At 43.5% G+C, this 25,921-nt stretch overlaps 1 protein-coding gene across 8 annotated transcripts in view; it reads right to left on the reverse strand.

Moving 5' to 3' along the window:
• LOC100471251 (sushi repeat-containing protein SRPX) overlaps positions 1-25,921 on the reverse strand; it is a 199,410-nt gene that overhangs the window by 26,989 nt on the left and 146,500 nt on the right. For all 8 annotated transcript variants that reach the window (XM_034648737.1, XM_034648735.1, XM_034648736.1 and 5 more), the window contains 4 exons: positions 19,124-19,250; positions 15,979-16,100; positions 14,861-15,040; positions 12,996-13,129 (listed from right to left, as the gene is read on the reverse strand). In XM_034648737.1, the coding sequence (XP_034504628.1) occupies positions 12,996-13,129; positions 14,861-15,040; positions 15,979-16,100; positions 19,124-19,250 (563 nt within the window). The remainder of the gene's footprint in view (positions 1-12,995; positions 13,130-14,860; positions 15,041-15,978; positions 16,101-19,123; positions 19,251-25,921) is intronic.

Below are 25,921 nucleotides of genomic sequence, written 5' to 3' on the forward strand. Positions count from 1 at the left end.
AATTCGTTAATATATGAAGATTAAACATGCTATTGAACAAACAAATCCCAAAAAAGTACCCTGAGACAAATGAAAATGGAAATACAACATACCAAAAATTATGTGATGCAGCAAAAGCAGCCTTATGAGAGAAGTCCATAGTGATAAATGCCTATCTCAAGAAGCAAGAGAAACCTCTGTAAAACAATCTAACTTTACACGTCAAGGATCTAGAAAAAGAAAAACAAAGCCCAGTGTTAGAAAAAAATAAATAAGATCAGAGTGGAAATAGATGAAAGAGACACTAGAAAAGATCAATGAATGGAGTTGGTTCCTTGATGACATAAAACTGACAAACCTGTAGCTAGACTCACAAAGAAAAAAAAGAGTCAAAATGAGAAATGAAAGAGGAAACATTACAACTGATAGCACAGAAACACAAAGGATAATGAGATACTACCATGAAAAATTACACAACAAGAAATTTGACAACCTAGAAGTGGATAAATTCCTAGAAACATACAGCCTTCTAAGATTCAATCATGAAGAAACAAAAAATCTGAACAGACCAAATAGTAAGGATACTGAATTGGTAATTGAAAACCTCTCAAAAAACAGAAGATCAGGACTTCATAGCTTCACTGGTGAATTCTCCCAAACATTCAAAGAAAAATACAAATCTTTCTTAATCTCTTCCCCCCCAACACACAAAAAAAGGAGGAGGGAACACTTCCAAACTTATTTTATGAGGCTAGCATTTCCCTCATACCAAAACCAGATAAGGATACCATAAAAAAAAAGAAAATTACAGGCCAATATCCCTGATGAACACAGATCCACAAATCCTCAACAAAACATCAGCAAGCCTATTCCAACAATACATTAAAAGAATCATACACCACCATTAAGTGGGATTTATTCCAGAATGCAAAATGAAGGATAAAAATTATATGATCTCAATAGATGAAGAAAAAGCTTTTGACAAAATTCAACATAGATTTATGATAAAAACTCTCAACAAGTGGGTATAGAGGAAACAAACCTCCAAATAATAAAGGCCATATATGACAAGCCTACAGCAAACATCATACTCAATGGTGAAAAGCTGAGAGCTATTCCTCTAAGATCAGGAACAAGACAAGGATGCCCATTCTCATCACTTTCATTCAACATAGTACTGCAAGTCCTACCGTGAGCAATTAGACAAGACAAAGAAATAAAAGCCACCCAAATTAGAAAGGAAGTAAAACTTACTATTTGCAGAGACATATTATATATGGAAAACCCTAAGGACTCCACCAAAATACTGTCAGAATAAACAAAGTCAGTGAAGTTATGGGATACAAAAATCAACATACAAAAATCGTTTGCCTTTTATACACTAATAACAAACTATCAGAGAAATTAAGAAAACCATCCCACTTACAAGTGCATCAAAAAGACTAATAATTAGAAATGAGTTTAACCAAGGAAGTGAAAACCTATACACTGAAAATCGTAAGACGCTGATGAAAGAAATTGAAAAAGACACCCAAACAAATGGAAAGTTATTCCATCTTTGTGAACTGGAAGAATATTGATAACATGTCAATACAAAGCAATCTACAGAGTCAATGAAATCCCTATCAAAATTCCAAAGCCATCTTTCACAGAAATAGATCAAACAATGCTAAAATTTGTACAGAATTACAAAACCCAAAGCAATTTTGAGAACAAAGCTGAAGGTATCATGCCTCCTGATTTTAAACTATACTACAAAGCTATAGTACACAAAAAAGTATGGTATTGGCATAAAAACATATAAATCAATGGAGCAGACTACAGAGCCCAGAAATAAACTCATATACATATGGTCAAGTTTATGACAAAGGAGCCAACAGTATAGTGGGAAAAGGACAGTCTCTTCAATAAATGATCTTGGGAAAACTGGACTACTGTCTTACACCATATACAAAAATAAAATGAAATGGATTAAAGACTTAAAAATGTAAGACCTGAAACCATAAAACTTCTAGAAAAAAAAAAACCAGGCAGTAAGCTCCTTGACAGAGGTCTTGGTGAGAATTGTTTGGATTTGACATCAAAAGAAAGGCAACAGTTCTGGGGAAGATGGCAGATTAGGAGGACCCTAGGCTCACCTCATCCTATAGACACACCTAGATGATAACACCCATATCTTTGAAAACAACCCAAACAATGACGCACAGATTGGTGTAACAGACTCTCCACAGCTAAATGTAGGAACGAAGCCACATTGAAGAGGGTAGGAAAAGTAGAGACGCAATCAGGAGACAGACTAACCTGCAGGACTGTCCGTGGGAGGGACACTGTGGGCATGGAGAGGGGAGAGGAACAGACCCCACACCAGGAACCCCAGGGAAGACAAATCCTCATTAATATCTGGCTTTCAAAACCACAGGGGCCTAACTTCACGAATTCTTACAGTGGGGTTCAACACATAGAACTTTAAAAATCGGTGGGCTCAGATGCAGGAGAGCCTGAAGGCTACAGGACACTGAGCCCCTGCCCTTAAAGAGGCAGCACAGAAGAAAGCCCTGCTGAGATACAGCAGGGAAGCAGCAGTTTGAAAAATGCCTGGGGCATACGGGGAAAAGATTTGTTTATCATCTCAGAGCATGTGCAGGAAAGGCAGAGATCTTGGAGAGATTTCTCTAAGAACAGAAGAGCTGGAAGGCCCCATTTCCTACTTGACCCCTCCAACCTAGATACATGGACACCTGGCAAGACCAGCATAGTACCAACACCCTTCACCTATCTGGCTAACAGTGGGCCCTGGCACCTTGGTGGCACTGCACCCCCCCCCCACATTCTCCAACATCCCCTTAGCAGGAATCCATCCAAAGTGGTGTCCTAAGTGCAGCAGTGTGCAAGCAACCCCAACACGGCGCAGCACCACCCCCAAAGTGTCTCCTGCCCTGAGGGGAGGGGAAGAAAACTGTACACACCAGTTCTACTTGGGCCCCAGCAGTGGACTGGGAGCACACATCTGGTCTGACTGCAGGCGCTGCCCACCAATGAAAGCTTCTAAGGGTCCAACGCATGGAAAGTACTCTGGTGCCGCACTTCTGGCAAATGTCTGGTCTGACCCAACTCAAGGCCAAGGGGGCCCCAGACTGGCCCACTGACAACACAGGGACCAAACCCTGCCCACAACAGGCAAACAGGTTCTGATGAACAGGGTACATTGCACTGCAGGGCACTATAGGAAGAGCAGGAGATGTATCCAGCTTTTTTAACACATAAACAGACACAAAACAAGGAGACAGAAGAATATGTCCCAAATGAAAGAACAGGGGGGAAAAAATCACAGCAAGAACACTAAAATAAATGGAGATAAGTAAAATACCTGATAAAGCATTTTAAGTAATGGTCATAAAGATTCTCACTGGCCTTAAGAAAAGAGTGGAGGACCTCAGTGAGATCCTCAACAAAGAGAAAGAAAACATAAAAAAAGAATCAGAGATGAAGAACTCAACTGAAATTAACAATATGCTAGATGGAATAAATAGACTTGAGGAAGCAGAAGAACAGATCAGCAATCTGGAAGACAGGGTAGAAAAGCAATCAAGCTGAATAGTAGAGAAAAAAGAATAAAAAAATGAAAATAGATTAAGGGAACTCAGCGACACCATCAAGCCTAATAACATTTGCATTACAGGGAGTCCAGAAGAAAAGGGGACATAAAATTTATTTGAAGAAATAATAGCTGAAAACTTCCTGACTCTGGAGAAGGAAACAGAAATCCAGATCCAGGAGGCACAGAGAGCCCCTAACAAAATCAACCCAAGGAAGTCCACACCAAGAAATGCAGTAATTAAAATGGCAAAAAAGCAGTGACAGAGAATTTTAAAAGCAGCAAGAGAAAAAGAAAACCGTTATACACAAGGCTACAACCCTATAAGGCTATCAGCTGATTTTTCAGCAGAAACCTTGCAGGACAGAAAAAAGTGGTATGACATATTCGAAGTGCTGAAAGGGCCTACAACCAAGGATGCTCTGTCCAGTGAGGCTACCATTCAGAAAGAAGGAGAGATAAAGAGGTTCCTGGACAAACAGAAGTTAAAGGAATTCATCACCACTAAACCAGTCTTACAAGAAATGTTGCAGAGGAGTCATTGAGTGAAAAGGAAAGACCATAAGCAGGAATAAGAAAAGTAGTAAGCACAGGGGCACCTGGGTGGCACAGCAGTTAAGCGTCTGCCTTCGGCTCAGGGCGTGATCCTGGCGTTATGGGATCGAGCCCCACATCAGGCTCCTCTGCTATGAGCCTGCTTCTTCCTCTCCCACTCCCCCTGCTTGTGTTCCCCTCTCTCGCTGGCTGTCTGTATCTCTGTCAAATAAATAAATAAAATCTTTAAAAAAAAAAAAAAGAAAAGTAGTAAGCACAGAAGTGGTAAAATCATCTATAAAAAAAAAAAATCGGTCAAGGGACTCACAAAATAAAAGGATGTAAAGTTTGACACCCCATACCTAAAACAGGGTGGGAGTGAGGAAGAGTAAAAATTTAGGGCTTCTAGAATGGATTCAAACTTAAGCAAGCATCAACTTAATATGCATAGATGTTATATATTAAACCCAGTGGTAACCACAAATAAAAAAACATTAAAACATATGCAAAAAATAGAGAAAGGAACCCAAGGACATCCCTAAAGAAAGCCAACTTATCATGAGAGAAGAGAGCAAAGGAAGAAAGGGACAGAGAAGAATGACAAAAAGAGCCATAAAACAAGTAACAAGATGGCAATAAGTACATACCTATCAATACTAGCTTTGAATGTGAATGGACTAACCATTCCAATCAAGACATAGGGTGTAAGAATGGATAAAAAAAAAAAAGACCCATCTGTATTCTGCCTACTAGAGACTCATTTCAGACCCAAAGACACATGCAGATTGAAAGTGAAGGGATGGAAAAAAATTTATCATGCAAATGGAAGTGAAAAGCAAGCCATGGTAACAATACTTATATCAGACAAAAGAGACGTTGAAATAAAGACTGTAATGAAAGACAAAGAAGGACACTGTTATTATAAAGGGGACAATCCAACAAGAAGATATAATTGTAAATATCTACGCATCCAATGTGGGAGCACCCAAATACATAAAGCAGCTATTAATAAACATAAAGGAAGTAATCGATAGGAATACAATAATGGTAGGGGGCTTTCACACCCCATTACATCAATGGCTAATTCAACCAGAAAAATCAACAAAGAAACAGCAGCTTTCAATGACACACTGGACCAGACATATCAACAGATATATTCAAAACATTCCATCCAAAAACAGCAGAATACACATTCTTTTCAAATGTACATGGAACATTCCTCCAGAACAGATCACATGTTAGGTCACAAAACAAAGTCTCACAAATTCAGAAAGATCGAGGTCATACCATACATTTGTTCTGACTACAACATTATGTAACTTAAAATCACTTCAAGAAAAAATCTGGAAAGAAACAAATACATGGAGGTTAAATGACATGCTACTTAACAATAAATGGGTCAAGGAAGAAATCAAAAGAGGAAACCACAAAATATTGGGTGACATATGAAAATGAAAACACAATGGTCCAGTGTCTTAGGGATGCAGCAAAAGCTATTCTAAGAGGGAAGTAGATAGCAGTACAGGCCTACCTCAAGAAGCAAGAAAAATCTCCAACAACCTCACCTAAAGGAAAAAAAAATGAAACCCAAAACCAGTAGAAGGAAGGAAATAATAAAGATTAGAGCAGAAATAAATGAAATACAACCTAGAAAACCCCAGAACAGATCAATGAAACCAGGAGCTGATTCTTTGAAAAGATCAACAAAACTTATAAACCTTTAGCCAGACTAAAAAAAAAAAAAAAAGCAAGGACTCAAAAGCAAAAATTGTGGCAGAGAAATAACAACCAAACTGCAGAAAAATAATCATTAAGAGAATATTATGAAAAACTATATGCCAACAAACTGGACAACCTAGAAGGATAAATTCCTAGAAAGATGTAACCTCCCGAAAGTGAATCAAGAATATAAAATTAAAACAGACAATTTACCAGCAATAAAATTGAATCAATAATCAAAAATTTTCCAATAAACAAAAGTCCAGGACCAGATGGGTTCATAGGTGAATCCTACCACACATTTAAAGAAGAGTTAATACCCATTCTTCTCAAAATACTCCAAAAAATAAAAGTGGTGAGAAAGCTTCCAAATTCATTCTATTAGGCCAGTATGACCCTGATACCAAACCAGATAAAGACCACAAAAAAAGAGAACTATGGGCCAGTATCTCTGATGAACATGGATGCAAAAAATATCAACAAAATATTAGCAAATCAAATCCAAGGATACATTAGAAAAAAATCATTCACCATGATCAAGTGAAATTTAGTCCTGGGATGCAAGGATGGTTCAATACTCACAAATCAGTGTTATACATCATGTCAACAAGAGAAAGGATTAAAACCGTACGATTATCTCCACAGATGAAGAAAAAGCATTTGACAAAGTACAATATCAATTCATGATTAAAAAAAAAAAGCCTCCACAAATAGGTTTAGAGGGAACATACCTCAATATAATAAAGTCCACATATGAAACCCCCACAACTAACATCATACTCAATGGTGAAACACTGAAAGCTTGTCCCCTAAAGTCAGCAACAAGACAAGGATGTCCACTCTTACCCCTTTTATTAGTATTGAAGTCCTAGCCACAGCAATCAGGCAACAAAAAGAAATAAAAGGCATCCAAATTAGTAAGGAAAAGGTAAAATTTTCACTATTTACAAATGACATGACACTACATATAGAAAACCTAAAGGCTCCACCGAAGATCTACTAGAATAAATGAATTCAGTAAGATCACAAGAAACAAAATCAGTACAGAAATCCATTGTATTTCTACACACTAATAATAAAGTAGCAGAAAGAGAAATTAAGAAAAGAGTCCCACTTATAATTTCATCAAAAACAGTAAAATACCTAGGAATCAACTTAACCAAGGTGGTGAAAGATGTGTATTCTGAAAGCTATAGAACACTGATGAAAGAAATAAAAGATAACACAATGAAATGCAAAAATATTCCATGCTCACAGACTGGGAGAAGAAATATCATTAAAATGTCTATACTACCCAAAGCAATCTACAGATTTAGTGCAATTTCTATCAAAATACAAACACCAGAACTAGTTCACAGAGCAATTTCTATCAAAATACAAACACCAGAACTAGTTCACAGAACTAGAACAATCCTAAAATTTGTATGGAACCACAAAAGACCCTAAATAGCCAAAGCAATCTTGAAAAAGAACAAAACTGGTGGTATCACAATTCCAGATTTCAAGATATACTAAAAAGCTATAGTAACCTAAACAGGATGGTGCTGGCACAAAAACAAACACATAAATTGGTGGAACAGAATAGAGAGCCCAGAAATAAACCCACAACTATATGATCAATTAATCTTTGACAAAGGAGGCAAGACTGTGCAATGCAAAAACAGTTTCTTCAAGTGGTGCTGGGGAAACTGGACAGCTACATGCAAAAGAATGAAACTGGACCACTTTCTTACACCATACACAAAAGTAAACTCAAAATGGATTAAGGACCTAAATGTGAGACCTGAAACCATAAAAATCCTAGAGGAGAACACAGGCAGTAATTTCTCTAACACTGGCCATAACACTATCTTTCTAGATATGTCTCCTGACACAAGGGAAAATTTAAAAAAAAAGCAATAATAAACTATTGGGACTACACCAAAATAAAAAGCTGCTTCTGCACAGCAAAGGAAACCATCAACAAAACTAAAAGGCAACCTACATAATGTCATTTGCAAATGACATAGCCAATACAGGGTTAGTAGCCAAAATACGTAAAGAACTTATAGAACAACACCCAAAAAACCAAATAATCCAATTAAAAAATGGGCAGAAGAGATGAACAGAAATTTTTCCAAAGAAGACATACAGATGGCCAAGAGACACATGAAAAGATGCTCAACATCATTCATCTGCAAAGTGCAAATTAAAACCACAATGAGATATCACCTTATACCTCTCAGAATGGCTAAAATAAAAAACACAAAAAAGAAAAAGTGTTTGGCAAGGATGTGGAGAAAAAGGAACCCTTGTGCGCTGTTGGTGGTGATGCAAACTGGTGCAGCCACTGTGGAAAACAGTATTTTCTTGAAAAATTAAAAATAGAATTACCATACAATCCAGTAATTCCACTAGTATGTATTTACCCAAGGAATATGAAAACACTAATTGGAAAAGATATATGCACCCCCGTGTTTAGTGCAGCATTATACACGATGGCCAAACTCTGGAAGCAAACCAAGTGTCCATCAATACATGAATGGAAAATGAAGATGTGATACACACACACACACACACACACACACGAGTATTACTCAGCCATAAAAAAATATGGAATCTTGCCATTTGCAACAACATGGATGGATCTAGAGGGTATAATGCTCTAGGTGAAGTAAGTCAGAGAGTGACGAATACCATAGGATTTCACTTATATGTGGAATTTAAGAAACAAAACAAAGAAAAAAAAGAGACAAACCAAGAAACAGACACCTAACTATAGAGAACTGATGGTTACCAGGGGGAAGGTGGGTGGGAGGGGACGTGTGAGATAGTTGATGGGGATTAAAGGATACGCTTACCTGGATGAGAATTGAGTAACGTATATAATTGTTAAATCACTATATTGTACACCTAAAACTAACACAACACCATATGTTAATTATACTACAATTAAAATTTTTAAAAAGGAAACAAAAACTAAAATAAACAAGTGAGAGTACATCAAACTAAAAAGCTCTGCACAGCAAAGGAATCCATCAATGAAATCAACATGTAACTTACTGAATGAGAGAAAATATTTACAAATCACTTATCAGTTTGGGGTCAATAGCCAAAATATATAAAGAGCTCATACAACTCAATAGCAAATCAACAAACAATCCAATCAAAAAATGGGTAGAAGGCATGAACAGATGTTTTTCTAAGGAAAACATCCAGATGGCCAACAGGTATATCAAGAGATGCTCAACATGACTCATCCTCAGGGAAATGCAAATCAAAACCACGATGAGGTATCACCTCACACCTGTCAGAATGGCCAAAATAAAAAAAAAAAACCACACACACAAGAAACAACAAGTGCTGGTGAGGATGTGGAGGAAAGGGAACCCTTGTGCACTGTTGGTGGGAATGTGGTACAGCCGCTGTGGAAAACAGTATGGAGGCTCCTCAAAAAGCTAAGAATAGAACTACCATCTGATCCATCAATTCCACTTCTGGGTATTTATCTGAAGACAACAAAAACACTATCAAACGACATCTGCACCTCCATGTTCACCACAGCATTATTTATATCCAATTATATCTTGGATATCCATAATATCCAAGACCTGGAAACAACCTAATTTTCCATCGATGGATGAATGGCTAAAGAAAATGTGGTATATATACACAATGGAATATTACTAAGTCCTAGAAAAGAATGAGATCTTCCCATTTCCAACAGCACAGATGGTCCTTGAGGTCATTACACTTAGTGAAATCAGACAGAAAAATAAATACCATGTGTTCTTACTTACATGTGGAATCTACAAAAACTGAAAAAGAAGAGAAAATACAAAAAGTGATCTAATAAAGCAAACAGACTGGTGTTTTTGTAAGGCAGGGGTGGGAAGATGGGCAAAGTGGGGGAAGAGGGCCAAAAGGTACGAGCTTCAAGTTATAAGTCCTGAGCACGTAATGCACAGCATGGTGACTGTAGTTAATGATACTGTATCATCTATTTGAAAGTAGCTAGGAGAGTGGAGCTTGAAAGTTCTCATAAAAAAATATCTAGGTTGTGACAGACAGATGTTAACTGGAATACTGTGATGATCGTTTTGTAATATATATAAATATTGACTCATGATGTTGTACAAGTATAACTAATGTTATAGGTCAGTGACACCTCATTTTTTTATTTTTTATTTTAAAGATTTTATTTATTTTAGAGAGAGAAGATGAGCGAGTGGGGGAGGAGCTGAGGGAGAGAGTCTCAGACTCTGCACTGAGTGTGGAGCCCAATGCGGGGCTTGATCTCAGAACCCTGAGATCATGACCTGAGCTGAAACCAAGAGTCAGATGCCTGACTGAGCCACCCAGGCGCCCCAATGATACCTCAATTTATTATGGAACTTTACATCAAAAACCAGGGATGTACTGTATGGTGACTAACATAATAAAAAAATATATTACAAAATAATTAAAAAAATAAAAAAATACAAAGAGGGAAAAAAAGAAAGTTCCAGCCCTGTGAGTCAGCCCTTGGCAAGAGCCTTGGGAATGTGGTCCCCTCAACCACACGCCAGGAGGTCCCATCAGGAACTGCGATGGCAATTGGTAACAGGAAAGTAATAGAAGATGAATCTGGCTAAATGAGGAAAGAAAATTTGAACTCCTGGGTTACTATAACACCAAGTATTTTACTACAGTTCTCCTGAAGCATCCCTCCATAAGGTGATGGAATTGGTCAGGACAGAAATACGTATTTTTATTATTCTAACTGAATCACCTAGGTCAATCAAAACTTTCCTTGAAGGCTCTGGTGAGAATGCCAAAGTAAATATGCTGTGGGGGGTCATGTATAAACACCCGGATACCAAATATCTTCTCCAACGGAGATAGGCAAACTGAAGAACTCCATAACAATCTGCTTTTTGCTCCTTCTCCTGTTTCTACGCTTGCATTCCCACTTTACACACGCCTTATAATGCAAACAGTGTACGCCCTCCTTGAAAGAGATAAGGAGTTAATGACTCCTTTCAAACAGATGACATCTAAGGAAGGACCAGGTGAGAATGACCAGAGGATGTCATCATATGCACATTCCAGACCAGTGACACTAGGCCTCTGGACACCAAGGCCCCCTGGCTCCAAGGACTAACACGTGGGTCCTCACCTTTGTTCTAACTGGTTCCTGGATGCCTGAGAGGACATGGACACCAGACCACGATCCTCAATAAAATCCCCAGCCCCTGAACCAAAGGCGAGACACTCTCTCCTTTCCGAGTTTCCCTGGACTCTCTTGACCTGCATGCTCTCTATACCTTCGATCCACTCTACCTACTTCCACCTCCTTCTGGCTTGCATCTGATTTCTGTCCTGTGTGCAGACAGGGACCCTCCAGGCTGGTCCTCAGGGACCCTGCTCTGACTCCTTGGATCCTGCCTGCCGACATCACCATGATTTAATTTGTAATTTAGCAAGTACCCGAAAGGATGTGATAGACGAGGGCAGGGGACAAACCTTTTTTGGTAAGGGGCCAGGTAGTATTTTAGGCTGCCCAGGGCTGGATGGTCTCTGTCCTGACTATTCAACTGTACCACTGGAGCCCAAAAGCAGACATGGACCGCACGCAAATCAATGAGTGGGGCCGTGTTGCAATCAAATTTCACTTACAAAAGCTATAGTTTGCCAACATAGAGGAAAAAGCAAGTTGCCTGACTTATTCACTTTTCTACAAAATTAACAAGAAATTGGGAAATGCATGCTTGTGTATATATAGCCTGTGAGGCCAATTTCCCCACACAGTGGAGTCGTGCAGCCTTGTGACACCTGAAGAGCAAGTCCCCGCTGGGACAAGGGGATACAGAGATGGAGGGAGGGAAGGTGGCAGGGATTGGGAGTAAGGATGTAATGAACTGAGTTCCCATCAAAGGAACCTACAAAACTTGGCATGGTTCTTCCAAGTTTATGGGAAGCCTTTCCAGTACACGGGAAGAAGGAAGAAAAAGACTCCTCATTATTCAATGTATAAGTGCTGAAATGAGAAGTAAAACTGCAAACTTTACAAAATAAGACAATCTTGGTTTAATAAAGATTTTATTGAGGGAGGGAGGGAGAGAATGCACGTGTGCATGAGCAGGGGAAGGGACAGAGGAAGAGAATCCCAAGGAGACTGCCCTGAGCCCGACTCCGGGCTCAACGCGGGGCTGGATCTCACGACCCCGAGATCATGACCTGAGCCGAAATCAAGAGTCAGATGCTCAACTGACTGAGCCACCCAGGCACCCCTCAACCAAGATTGCTTTGAACACTTAGTCTTATTTTTATTCCCTGGAGTAGATGAAAGGTTTATTCAAAAGAACTGTGCAGCACCGTGTCCATGACCCAGCTTAACATCCTGCCTCTTTCCCAGTCAGGTTGGCCACGCTTACTGCAAACCAGCTTCTGGACATAATCTAGGAAGTTCTAGCTCGATCCTTTCCTGTTTTTATCTCCCCCCACCCCAGCAAAGACTCTGGTTGCCTCACTTTGTAGCTATAAAATTTACACAGCTGAGAAGGGCACATTTCCTTAGAAAAGTGTGCCTCAAACTTTCAGTTGCTCAGGAATCACCTGGAGGTCTTGTTAAAGCGTGGATTAGACCCCATAGACCTGGTATGGGGGAGAATTTGCATTTTGAACAAGCTCCCAGGTGATGCTGATGCTGATGCTGCTGGTCCACAGACCACACTTTGAGAACCACTGTTCTTAAAAACAGCCATCACTCTCGGAAGAGCTCTAAGAGAGTGGGGGAAGCCCCCTGGGGCAGAATCTGGGGCCTGAAGGCTCTTGGACTCCCCTCATCCCTTGAGCCAGCCTCTGGGGCAAACAATGGAATGATGGTCTCCGGCTGAGGCATATCCCAGACAGGTCCAACCAAGACAGCTATTCTTTGGTTGGGCCAGGACAGCAGGTCGATTGGGCTTACCAGGAAAGACAAAGAAACCCTATTAGTTGGAAAACAGTTGGGTTAGCTCTGGGGAGTCAATGTTAACCAGGTTAGGCCCTAGAGCCAGAAATGAACGATGGTAGCTCTAAAGCGCCAGTTCCCGGAGTTCCCGGAAGATGGACGAGGCACTGACCCCGGCCTTCGCCTTTAATGAAACCACCAGGCCCTTCCCGTTAGAGCTCTCCCCCCAGCCCAGGCCCGGTGGCAAGGACTCACCTGCAGCATTCCCAGCTGCAGCCTGTAGAGAAGGTTCCGGGCTGTGGGGGTGGACACGATGAGGAGTCTCCTTTTCTCATAAAACTGATCCAGAAGCGCAGCTGCTGTTCTGACACCCACATTGACATTCATGGCTGGAATCAGAAAGGGCCCGATGAACGAGAAAGCCTCTACTTGTTCAGGCTCAACATAGCCTGCGAGGAAGCGCAGAGCATACGCGAACGCAGAAGTAAACCCCAAGGCAAAGTTTCAGTTGTGTGTGTGTTTTTGTAAAGATTCTGAGAGAAAGCGCGAGCTCCTGTGAGTTGGGGGCAGGGCAGAGAGGTGGGGGGGGTGGGGGAAGAGAGAGAGAGAATCTCAGGAGGACTCCCCGCTGAGCACAGAGCCCAAGGTCGGGCTCAATCCCAGGACCCTGAGATCATGACCTGAGCCGAAATCAAGAGTCGGCCACTGAGCCACCCAGGTGCCGCAGTTGTAAGTGGTTTATTTGGGACATGATCCCAAGAAGCACTGGGTTGGGGAATGGGGAGGTGTACTGGTTTCCCCTTGCTGCTATCACAGATCCCCATAAATTTAGGGGCTTAACACACAAATTCTCCTACACGTCTGGCAGTCAGAAGTTTCAAATGGGTTTCACTGGGCTGAAGTCAAAATGTTGCTCCCCCGCCCCTGGTCCGCCCTCCCCGCCAGGGGATGCTCTAGGGAAGAATCTGTTTCCTTGCCTTTTTCAGCATCTAGAGGTCACCTTCGTCTCCTGGCGTGTGGCCTTGCTCGCATCTTCCAAGTCAGCACCACGACACCTTCACCTCTCTCTTCCCTCTGCCTCCCTCTTATAAGGACCCTGGTGATTACACTGGGCCCACCTGGCGAATCCAAGCTACCCTCTGCATCTCCAAATCCTTAACTTAATTGCCTCTGCAAAGTCCCTTTTGCCATGTCAGGTAATATACTCACGGGTTCTAGGGATTAGGATGTGAACATCTTTGGGGGGGTGGGCATTACTGTCCCTGCCTCAGAAAGTGAGACGGGGAAGGAAAGAAGCATGTTCTTTCTACTTTAATGTACGAAAGTGAAGAACCTTGGGCATTTAGCTGATGGTCTACATGTGTCTCTCTCTCACTCTCGCCCAACTCTGAATGGCTGGGGTTAAAGAGAAAGAAAACAGTTGAGGAAGTACCCCAAAAAGTATATAAATATATGTCCAGAATTTTCTGACTAGTTCAAATTTCACACCATGATCACTACTCAGCCCAATTTGTGCTTCCTGGGAATAAGAGCTGACGTGAACTGAGTGCTTACCCCGTGCCAAGCAGTGCTCTATCCCACTGTTCAGTGGGTAAACCTCATTTAATCCTTAAAACAACCCAAGTAGTAGGTATTATTTTCCTCATTTGACATTAGCAGGAAAAATCTCGAATGCCCAAGGTCTGTGTGACTTTCAAAACAGTGCTGCAAAGTGGGCATTATATTGTCCATACGCGCTAATGTCGTGGCTTTGCAAAAAAAAAAAACCCACAAAAAACAAAAGACAGAACAAAACAAAAGCTTACATGTGTAGAAGGGAAGAACAAGGGTACCTGAAGCTGACCCTGCTGATTCACAAAGTCGCGAACGGCGGGCCCTGGTCCCCACCTCCAGCTTCCTCCTTAGAGGACGTGAAAGAGAAATGGACAGAGGGCAAGGAGGAGGGTGGATGAGATGAGCGGCCCTAGAAGTTCGAGGACCATCTGCACCCATCAGATGAAGAGGGATGACACTGAACCTCTCCAAGTGTATGGAGTGAAACCCTCCCTCCCTCTACTGGAATCCAGAACCCACGGGTCCTCAGGTTCTGCTGCCGGCTGGGGAGAGGGCCGCACGCATACCTGCGCAGGTGGGCTCCGTGCCAGACCAAGCCAGGTTGGACTGACAGACTCGGGCAGGGCTGCCCTGTAGCTCATAGCCACCGATGCAGGAGAACTCACAGGTGGCCCCGTAATTATCGCCGTCACTGGAGCACTTCATGTAACCATTCTCCGGGGCGTTGAGTTTGCCGCAGCGTCGGACTGTAGGGACACAAGGCCAGAGGCGGCTCAGCACTGAGCTCCCCTCACAGAGTAACCAGGGAAGGCGGCAGCCGTGCAGTCACGCTTCTATCTGGGCCTGTGAATGAGGGAGGGGGCACATAGGCCTATCTGGCCAGTGGGTGGGCCTGGGCGTGGTCGCCGTTCATACCAATGAGACCACTGAGATCGAGTGGTTTAGTCCTCTTACAGATGACAGGGTTGAGCCGAGAAGAACGAAGAATAAAGAGGGTTAGTAATTAGCTGCCCAAACCACGTGGCATAAAATAAATCTTCAAAGTACTTTTTTCAGGGAGAAGAACAAAGGTTCTGGAACACCAAGAACATGGACTCCCGGTGGCCCAAGCTAGGGGGCTCTTAACCTCCTTTATAAAAGGACTTACAGGCTTTAGCTGGTCACCCAAGCCCAGGGATGAAAATTTTATCAAAATAATATTCTTCTGGGACAGCCAGCCGTGGGCTCATGCGAGACTAGCTTACTGCTCGCTCAGGCCTCTTAAATAATCTGCCCGCCCTGAACCTCATCCGGATTTGTATTGTGACATTCAGGTGTTAAGATGGCACCCTTCCCCTCGCCTCATCATCAGAGGCTAATCCAAAGCTGGCAAGTATCCCTATGGCAGTGGGCACTCACAAAGGGTTCCTGCTTGAGGGGCGCCTGGGTGGCACAGCGGTTAAGCGTCTGCCTTTGGCTCAGGGCGTGATCCCGGCGTTATGGGATCGAGCCACGTCAGGCTCCTCTGCTATGAGCCTGCTTCTTCCTCTCCCACTCCCCCTGCTTGTGTTCCCTCTCTCGCTGGCTGTCTCTATCTCTGTCGAATAAATAAAATCTTTAAAAAAAAAAAAAGGGTTCCTATTTGAGGGCCGACTTCCCTTTGTTCTTGTAACGAGAGGAAAAAGCCAATAAGCAGTATTCTTACCTCGTACTTTAACTCGAAATTTGCAAATGCCCTTGTTCTCAGCTCTGTCATAGACTGTGTACTGGATCTTGTGGTCTCCTTCTGGAAAATTCGAGCCTGGAGGGAGGCCTTTCAGAATAACACTTTAAAGGGGGAGAAAAAAACAGGAACACCAAACATGAACGTTAAAGGCCTAAGAACAATTAGGTCATTGTGGGCCTAATGATCAAAGATGATGATTACGGGCATTTCTTGAGCCCCCACTCTGCACTGGACGTGGAGATACTGAGGGGCAGCCATTAGGCCAGTTTGACTAGAACAAAGATTTCTTGAAGAACAGAATTTCCTGAGCTTTGTTCTGCTTTGGAAGAGCAGTTTGAGACCAGAACATGGAAGTCCCCAATTCCTGGGAAGTTTGGATCCATTTTTCTCACTGGAGGGTAGAACAGAGAATGGGGGAGACTGAGAACCCAGGGCCCCAAGTCTTCTTCCCATCCCACCTTTGTTCCAGGGGGAACCCTACACTGCCTCACTTTGGGGAGGATGAGCGAATTTTCTGTGAGGAAAACCATTTAAGAGTATAGTCCAAGCAGTCATCAGCAATTTGGGCCTACAGGGGTTGCTAGAATTATCTCTAGTTTTTCTCTGTCTGGCACAGTGTAGAGATCTTTCCTGAGCAAAAGGCAAGTTGATTATGATTCCTTGATTATCCTAATGTAGTAGTAGTAGTAAAAATAGTTCTTTGCACGTATATACATATTTCAGGCACGGTTCTAGGTATTTTACACATACTGGTTTATTTAATCCTCCCAACAATCCCATGAGATAGGAATTATTATTTCCATTTCACAGATGAAGAAACTGAGGCACCAAAAGGTTAGGGAACTTGCCCAAGATCACACAGCTAGGGTGACTCTAGAATCTTTCTTCTTGGCTGTCTGATGAGAACACCAGTAGGTACGGCATGATTGAATGCCAGGTCGGTGGGTTGGCTTTCCGACAGATACTTAATTTGCCTTCTCTCTACAGTTCTTAGCAATGATGAGAATATTTGCTAAGAATGACCGTGTGAAATTACCACTGTGACCACTGAAGAGAGCCTTCCACAGAGGTGGACAAGGTGTGTATTTCTGAGGTACGAATTGAAGCACAACTCAAATGCAGATAACCCTGTTCCATCTGTGACCTGAAAATAACAGTCTTCAGGAGTCAATGAGGGAGCTCACAGGAAGCACTTGGCTCAGAGAAGCACATGCTCTCTAGAACCTTCCCTCTTAGAAGGGGACCATAGAACAGTAGCTTGTACGACAGATATGCTGGAGAAGCAAGGAGCCCACGTGACAGCTGAAAAGGCGACGAGCCAGCCTTCTTGGAATTCCTGCTTCTGTCTGGAGTGTGCCCCCCACAGCATCCTGCTCCAAGCCTCTGCTGGTTCGGGCTGTAGAAGTCTAGAAGCAGACAGCTGCTTGGAACGGAAGGCTGGGGGCTACTAAGGTGCTCTTTGAAACGGTCATGCTTCTCACCATAATACACAGGCGACCCGTAAAAATGCCAAGGTCTATACCCTCGTTAGACAAACACAGTCATCTTTGTGTATATTATACAGGAGTTGAACAGCAATTGCCGTTGTCAAGATCTAAGAACCTATGATGTGCCAGGCACTGGGCCAGGCGTTGTGCTAGGCCCCAAAGTTCCAAGATAAATAAAACCCAATCCCTGTTTCTATCACCTGTGACTTATTAATCCCAATTGCCTAAAATTTCTCCTGAGGGCTTTGTGACCTGTGGATATGACAGCAAATATATAATATTCTTAATACGCAAAGCTCTTCCTTTCAGGAGTTATAAGGAGGCACACAGCTAGTAGTAGTATTTAAGCTAAATGGAGTACTGGGAGAAGTGAACAGGATGGAGGAACAAAATGTCTTGCTCGGGGAGAAAGACGCAACATCTTCCTAGTAGAAGATGTTCTCTTACTGCCCATAATTGCTTAAAATATTTCCTCTTGCACAGCCTGGGTCGACAGGATTCTAGCAAGCGTTTCCCTGCTGTGAAGCTCAGAGGCAGCGAGTCAGAGGTATCCTTTCTCCCCAGGTGCACACTCAAGTGGGCTGGTCTGACAGGGCCATGAACTTGAAGGCACGGATGTGAACATGCCAACATGAAATAGTGGCCTCTAGGAACGTGAAGGCCAAGCAGATGGCTGCAGGGGTACAGGCCCAGATGCTAGATTAGAACATGTAGCAGAACTTTCCTAAAGGGAATCACGCATTTTAAAAAGCATTCTGGATGTATGTCAAACTCTTCACTCAGCTCGTCCTGGGGAATAGGGTTGGGGTAGGGAAGAAGGCAGAAGAAGAACCCTTCTCTTTTTTTATAAGCTTCTTCTGCAAGTGTTTAATGTAGTCACAAGTTTAAAGATTCATTTATTTACTTGAGAGAGAGAGAGAGCGAGCAGGGGGAGGAGCGGAGGGAGAAAGCATCTCAAGCAGACTCGATCCCACGACCCTGAGATCAAGACCTGAACCAAAACCAAGAGTCAAACGCTTAACCAACTGTGCCACCCAGGTGCCCCCACTGTAGTCGCAAGTTTAAAAAAACATGCTAAAAATCAAGTTTTAAAAGAAGCAGTTGCAAAAAACAAGGGATAGAAAGTTCTGCACTAAACCACACTCAGAGAGCACCAGGGAGGAAGCATTTGGCTACCTGGGAGACACAGAGGCTTCCCAGACATGTAGGTGATGGCTTAGAAAGGCCTAGGGGCTTCAGTAGGAGCCCCCTGGGCAGGCAATGGGGGTGATTGTATCCCAGAGTTAACCAGCTGGTGTTCTCTTCCTCCTCCCGTCCCTCTTCTTCCCACCAACCTTTCTCTTCCCTTCTCTCCTTTGACAAATATTTACCGAGTCCCAACTCTGTGCTCGGCATGGATCTGGGCATCTGGGGTCTGGCAGTAAACGTGCTATAGTGGAGACAGGCAAGACACAAGGACGGAAGTGAAATGTACAGTAGGCCAGGTGCTGAAGATGACGACGGAGGGACTGCTGAAGGAGGGCCGTACAAACTCTGACAGCATAAATGGACCCGCACAGATTCACTTCCCCGCGCTGGCTAGTTAAATATCTGTCATAAAAGCAGCAACATCCTCCTCACTGATGGGTCGTACTTACTCAGTTAGGATGCCGTCTGCTGTATCTCTTCCCTCCGGGGTCTCCCAGGACACCCGGACCGTCAGCTTATTGGGTTCAGCAATGCGTTCCTTCACACTTGGGCACTTGATTCTAGGAGGTTCCATATCTGAAAATAGAACCAGAAGATTCTCACCATCATCAAGAAATAGCTTGTCAACTGGGGGTGCAACACCAGGCATGTGACATGCCCGTAGCTCTAGGTGCTCTCCATTTTCAAAGGGTCTGTTTACCTCGCTGTATTTCTCTTCCCTCCATTTATCCTGCCCCTTCTCTCCTGCTGAGCTCGGAGGAGGGCTGGAGAACTCCTACGCGCATGCCTACACCTGGCCGTGCAAGGCGGCTTCCTGGGTAACTGATTAGCCACAGCAACTTCTCCCCGTGCTTCCAAACTCTGCTTACTGACTTCACGACACTGCAGCCCACCCAGCTAGAAGACGTCCCTCCTTTAAAGACAGCAGCAGAGATTATCAGAGAGGGGGACCTTAGCTGTCTTCTACTTTGATTCAATTCAAGGCAACACATCTCTACTCAGAGGCTGCCTTATGCAAGGCCTCATTCCTACTGCTGTGTTAGAGGGTGCACGAAGGCAAGAGAATCATGTGCTGCTCAAGTGGTTACGGTCCATCAGGGCGGATTATTGTCACCATATATAGGATAGGACATGAGGCAGAGGATGGCACGGCCCCAGGTGAGGTAAAAGTAAATGGGATGGAGGTTTCAAGGAACAACCCAATGGTCTATTTTATGGATGTGGAAACTGAGGCTCAGAGAGCTTAAGCGATTTATTTATGGCCAGGCATATAAACAGTGATAGGGTGAATTATAACCCAAGCCCAAGCATTTACTCCTGCAACAAGCTCTCTCTCCTCTGGCTATGTCCATTCTCAACTGTCTAGTATCTTACAACAAACAATGGTGTGTCTGGGTCCACTGTGCCCTCCAACTGCCACGGGACCAAGCCTATGGTTTTGTGTTTGGGGACAGCAGTTTTGCCTTGGCTCTGGCCCTCCTGAAGTTCCCTGAGTAGCTTCTCTACCTGGTAATAGAATTTCTGCTCCCTCAGTATCAAGGATGGGTTGGTAATGAGGACCAGAAATAAATGAGATGTCAATCCGCACTGGGTTGGATTTCATTCTGTTATAGCTGAAGTGAAGTCACAAGAAGGGGGGGGCTTCAAACTTTTGTAAATTCCACTTGATGATTCTGAATGCGTACAGAACATATTTAAAGATGGCCTAGGGGCACCTGGATGGCTCAGTTGGTTAAGCATCTGCCTTCGGCTCAGGTCATGATCCCAGTGTCCTGGGATGGAGCCCTATATGGGGCTCCCTGCTCAGTAGGGGGTCTGCTTCCTCCCCCACCCCTCCCCACAACTTGTGTTCTCTCTCTCCCTCTCTCAAATAAATAAATAAATAATCTTTAAAAAAATAAAGACGGCCTAGCAAGTTAACAACATTTAGATGTGCATTGCTTTCCATGTCAACTGGTAATTATTTAAATGCGGCTATGCTACAACCTGAATGAAAATTAAATATCATTTGATTCTGAATCACAAACATCTTTGAGAAACTAAAGCACCACATATAGTCTTCATATACTTTCTCCTACGTCTTGTCTAATAACTTCTCATTTTATTTAGGGTCAGAAATTATGAATAATTTGTTAAATGGTTTTGCCTTCGACTATCCAAATTCATACGCATTCATGTCATGCGTCGATGGAGTGTGAATTTACAAACCTTAATACGCTAATCCCAAATCGAGTAGCTACCATACTTTATGGCATCTAAGTTACAACCCATTTTGAGATACATCCCAATTTCAGGGGTATTAAAATGTACAACCATATGCCTCTTAACACTGATAAAGTATATACATGCTCTGATGAGATGGAACGTGCTTTAAATGCATTCGAGGTGTGTATTTTCATTTGCTAAGTTTTTTTTTTAATAATCTTATTTTTGTTATGAGAGGTGACAGAAGACATCTGTGTATAATTGAGATGAACGTTTCACAGCTCTGGGTGAATCACGACTATGAGTGTACAATACCTGCCCCCTGCTGGCCAAGTCTAGCTGGCGCACTCATCACGGAAAGCCGTTACTTATTTTTTTTAAATTTAAAGCAAAGGGGGGAGGGGCTGAGGACAGGAGACAGATTTCAATGCAAAATTAGTGTTCCCATATGTTCTTGGGGTGACACTGTCCGAGGGAAGAGATACGCCTAGTCTCTGCGTCATGTAAACTAAACAGCTGAATGACGTGCTGTGTTTTCTGAATCCGACCATGCGCACTGACATTGTGAGCAAACATGCTCCAAATTAGGTTATCTGGGTGAAGGCTCTCGAGCTTCCCAAAGCCGGCTTATATCCGGCTAACAATAATCAGCCGAAACTGGCCTACTTTTTCAGAATAAGTGCTCTTCCAAACTAGAAACAAGGAAAAAATCAGTTGTTAAAAATAATAGCTAGTATTTGCTGAACCAACCTGCCTTCCCACCCCAGGCTGAGTACTATGCCTGCGTTATTTCACTGACTTCTCCCTGCCGCCCCCCAACTAAGTGTTGTTATTACCAACCTCATTTGTACACTGCGAAGTATTTCCTCTCTTGTGGAATTTCTCTGCGGTCTGGGATCTTAAGATATGATCACATATTTTTTAATTATCTTAATAAGCCAAACACTTCTGTGTGTCTGCCTGCCGCTGACGTAATAGCTTCCTCCAACATGTACATTCTTTTGGGGTTGCCTGCTACAGCTCTGCTCTGAATCCTTGAAGAGCAGATTCTGTTGCACCCTCAAGCATTCTGTCCTTACATTCAGCAGACGAGACCAGCTGGCCTGCCCTTCAGCAGATGTTCCAGAAACCTAAGCCTATTATTACACAGCCATGGCCATCATTGCTTTTTATAAGTGATCATAAATTTCCGTGAATGAATTGAACAAAGTTACTATAGAAACATAATTACAATTCCCTGTTGAGTCAGGAGGCCCACAGCCTGTGTGGAAACCCTGGCCTCTGCCTATTCACAGGAGACATCTGACCAACCGTGTCCCTCCTCTGTGCTCTAGTCGCTCGAGTCGCCTCTCTGCATTTGAAATATCAGAGACAAGGGCCGCCTGAGTGGCTTGGTCGGTGAAGCATCTGCCTTCAGCTCAGGTCATGATCCCAGGGTCCTGGGCTCGAGCCCCTTGTGGGGCTCCCTGCTCAGCGGTGAGTCTGCTTCTCCCTCTCTCTCTGCTCCTCCCCCCACCCCCTGCTCGTGCTCTCTCTCAAATAAACAAACTCTTTAAAATATAAATATATCAGACACAAATATATTTCACCGTATCAACTACTGTTTATCTGACAAGCTTGGGAATCCTTAAAACGTCTCACCAGGTGGACAGTAGAAATAAGAAAGAAGTTCAAAAGGATAGTGTCCTGGCCTACAGGTAACAAGAGAAAAAAAAAAGCCTTTTAAACTAAGGCTATAAATTAACTGCATGGTAAAATGTTTCCTCAAATAGCGTTTTCCACTGGAGATCTGTGTTTGAAGATGACTGCTAGACATATGATTAATAGGTGCTTCAGAACATGCCAGTAACTTGTATCTGAGACTGCACGACCTTGGGGGGGGGTGTCCTCTCTCTGCTTCATTCTCAGGCAAGATGATATTCCTACCCCAAGTCAAGGCCTGCCCCCACTCCTCTCAACCACGGACTCCATTCAGTGCCTGTTTCCCAACTTTCTACATACCTGGCTTTCTATCTGCTGCTTCTCTCACTTCTTCTAGCCCTTGACTTTTCACACCAACTTGCTCTCACTCTGTACAGTCAACGTGGCAAGGACTGGTGGCTGTTCCCCCACTCTCTGATCCCTCTGCTTTTATAGCGAAGGAAGTTGGCCTGGGCCTTTGGCCTTCCGGAATAAAGACTACATTTCCCAGCCGTCCTTGAAGTTAGGCATGGCCACGTGATGTGTTCCACCAATGGGCTGTGAGGAAAAGACACGTGGGCACCTTCTGGGCTGCGCTGTTAATAAGGGCAGGAGGAGCATATCCTTTTCTTTTTCCTCCCTCCTCTACCCTGGTTTAAATGTGGATGTGTGGGGGGAGCGCGAGCAGCTATCTTAGACTGAAGAATAGCAAGTGGGAAGGAGTTGGGGCCTAGAACCTAGGACACTGCCCAGGGCTGCTTAAGCACAAACATTGATATAAGAATAGAACTTCTGTCTCGTTTGAAGCATTATGATGTTGGCCTTGTTAATAGTACCTGAACTGGTATGTAAGCAATCACACCAGTTTTTATAGCATCTTGTACGGCATCTTCCAAGATGTAGTTCATTAATGACTTCCAAGCACCGATTTCAAACAAAGAATGTTGTGGTGATTTCCTGCAAAGATGGCTATTCATAATCCCCTTATATACATGCAGCCCCTCCTACCAAGAGGTAGACTCTATTTTACCTCCCTTTGAATCTGTTCCAGCCTCGTGACTCACTTTGACTCACAGAACTTAAAGGAAGTAACGCTATGCCAGTCCCCAGTCTGGGCCCTTAAAGAGTTTGCACCTTCAACTTTTGCTGTCTTGGGAGCCAGCTGCCATCTAAGGAAGTCCAATTATCTGACTGGAGAGGCCATGTGAGGAGGGTAAGAAATTATGAAGGGAAGGAGAGAGGGGGAGGGAGAGAGAGAAGGAGACTCAGCCAAATCCCAGCCAGCATAGCCAACTGAGGTTCCAGACATGTGAGTGAAGCCATCTTGGATCCTCTGGCCCCAGTCAGTGACCTCAGCCATTACCATGCGGGGAACAGAGATGAGCTGTCTCCAGGCAGCCCTGCCCAAATCCCCAATCCAAACAACCAGGAGCAAAATAACATAGTCGTTTAGAGCCACTGAATTTTGGGTTGTCTGTTGTGCAGCAATAGATAACTGATACAGATACGAAATAGTCTGAGGCTGGTGACAGAGGAAGGAAGCAGCCACTTCATGGGGCATAGAAATAGTGACTGCCAAAGACAGAACACACCTGGACACTGAAAACTTGCCCAACTGTTTTCTCCCCCCAGTTAGAGTATAATCTTTGTGGATGTCTCTGGGAAGTGGTTCTGATTCTTTGGTATCATGGAAGGTATTAGAAGATTCTCCCCATTGGACGAAAGAGGCAAGAGCGGAAGCAATGAATTCCACAGTGAAAAGTCACCATCTTCACCAGAAAGACGCCCAACTGAAAAGTGGCTGGTGGTATGTTTGTATTAGAGGTGGTCACCAGAAGCTTACCTGTTCGCTTTGTACTAACAAATCAGGCCAGGGGAGAAAGCGTAGCACTATCTCAATCGGTCCAGTTGTCTCAAAGCTGACACTAGCTTCCTGAAAGTTTGCAAAAGGATGTGTATTTGTCAACCCGGGAAAAATTTAGCATAATTTAAGATCGACAAGGACACACTGATACGTTTATTCTTAGCCTCATAATCTTTGTATCTTCAACCAAATGTGTGGAAATAAGGCAGGGCAGCCCAGCAAACCTCCCTGTGGGTCAGTGAGTAAGCCCACCTGTCAGACGGTGGGGAAGCCAGAAGAGCATTCCATCCTGTGCCTGCGTATCTGCAATCTCCGAGAGTATTTTATTCTAGAATCCCGTTTTGCGCTAACTCTCTCAATCTATTCTGCTCTGCAGGAGACACAAAAGAAGCAGAGGGCAATTCCAAAAACCAAGTTGGTTTGTACATTGTCCTTTGTTGAAACAGCTAAATGGGGCTCTTTGCATGTCAAAAGATGTCCGCTGGGTTCTCATTATCTGTGGTTTTTAAACTTTCTTTAATGTTTTTCCCTTCCTCTTTTGGCATAGGAAATAGAGTTGGTCTAAAGGAGAAATCACGTGTCAACTTGCAATCTGGTCCCTAGATGAGGACTTGTAATTCTAACTGCCCATTGTTCTAACTGCCAATGCAACCCAAAATAACTACAAATGGAAAGAAAGAAAAAACATCCCCCCAAAACAATAGTTGTTTCGTTCCAAGGTTTCCTTTTTTTTCTATATCAATGGCAGTGGCAGCTCTTGAAATAGTTTACCCTCCAGCAATTGCAGTGGGATGCTTCCCCAGCATTGTCTTCTTTCTATAGCTGTTTCGGAAATAACCGCGGGTTTAAATCCGCTGCCAGAGTGTGGTCTGCAGAAGAGAATTCATTTTAACTCATGGCACTTTCGAATAAGCCAAACCGCAGGACTGACCACCTCAGAGTGGAAAGCGAGCCCAGAGTTCTCTCTTCCCCCCGGGTCTGGAGGAGAGCTGGGACGATTTTCTCAGCACTCAGCAAAGCGCTGGCCAAGATACGCTGCTAGAAGCTGTGTGGAAATTTGGGGACTACTCGGCCACCGTGTGTCAGCATCTAAAATAGGCTGAGGCTCTGCGTTATGCTCAAGGACCCCCTAGCCTTGCCAACATACAAAGTGATGAAACGAATGTCATAATTTAAAGCCCAAAAAGTCAATGACAGCCCTGGAGTCACATTCCCTGGGGACAGACTCCATCTTATCTGTCACCAAAATCAAAGAATTGCCTGCTTGCATTGTCCGTTTGTCTCCTTTTCCTGGGAGCTCCATGCTCTCCTGTGGCTCACGGGTCCCCTTTTTGCCACGCCCACATCCCTGTAGGCACGAGATCCCTTCCCACCTCCGCAGTATGGCTGAACCTAAGTTCTGGCAAACTCTAAGATAAATCCCCTGCAGTTGGGGTTCGTTTCGTAGCTCCTTCTCTCTCCCTCTGGGAAGGTTCCAGCCCCATCTGGTCCAGCTTAA

This window comes from Ailuropoda melanoleuca, chromosome X (genome assembly GCF_002007445.2).
Source record: "Ailuropoda melanoleuca isolate Jingjing chromosome X, ASM200744v2, whole genome shotgun sequence".
In the NCBI taxonomy this organism is placed as follows: domain Eukaryota; kingdom Metazoa; phylum Chordata; class Mammalia; order Carnivora; family Ursidae; genus Ailuropoda; species Ailuropoda melanoleuca.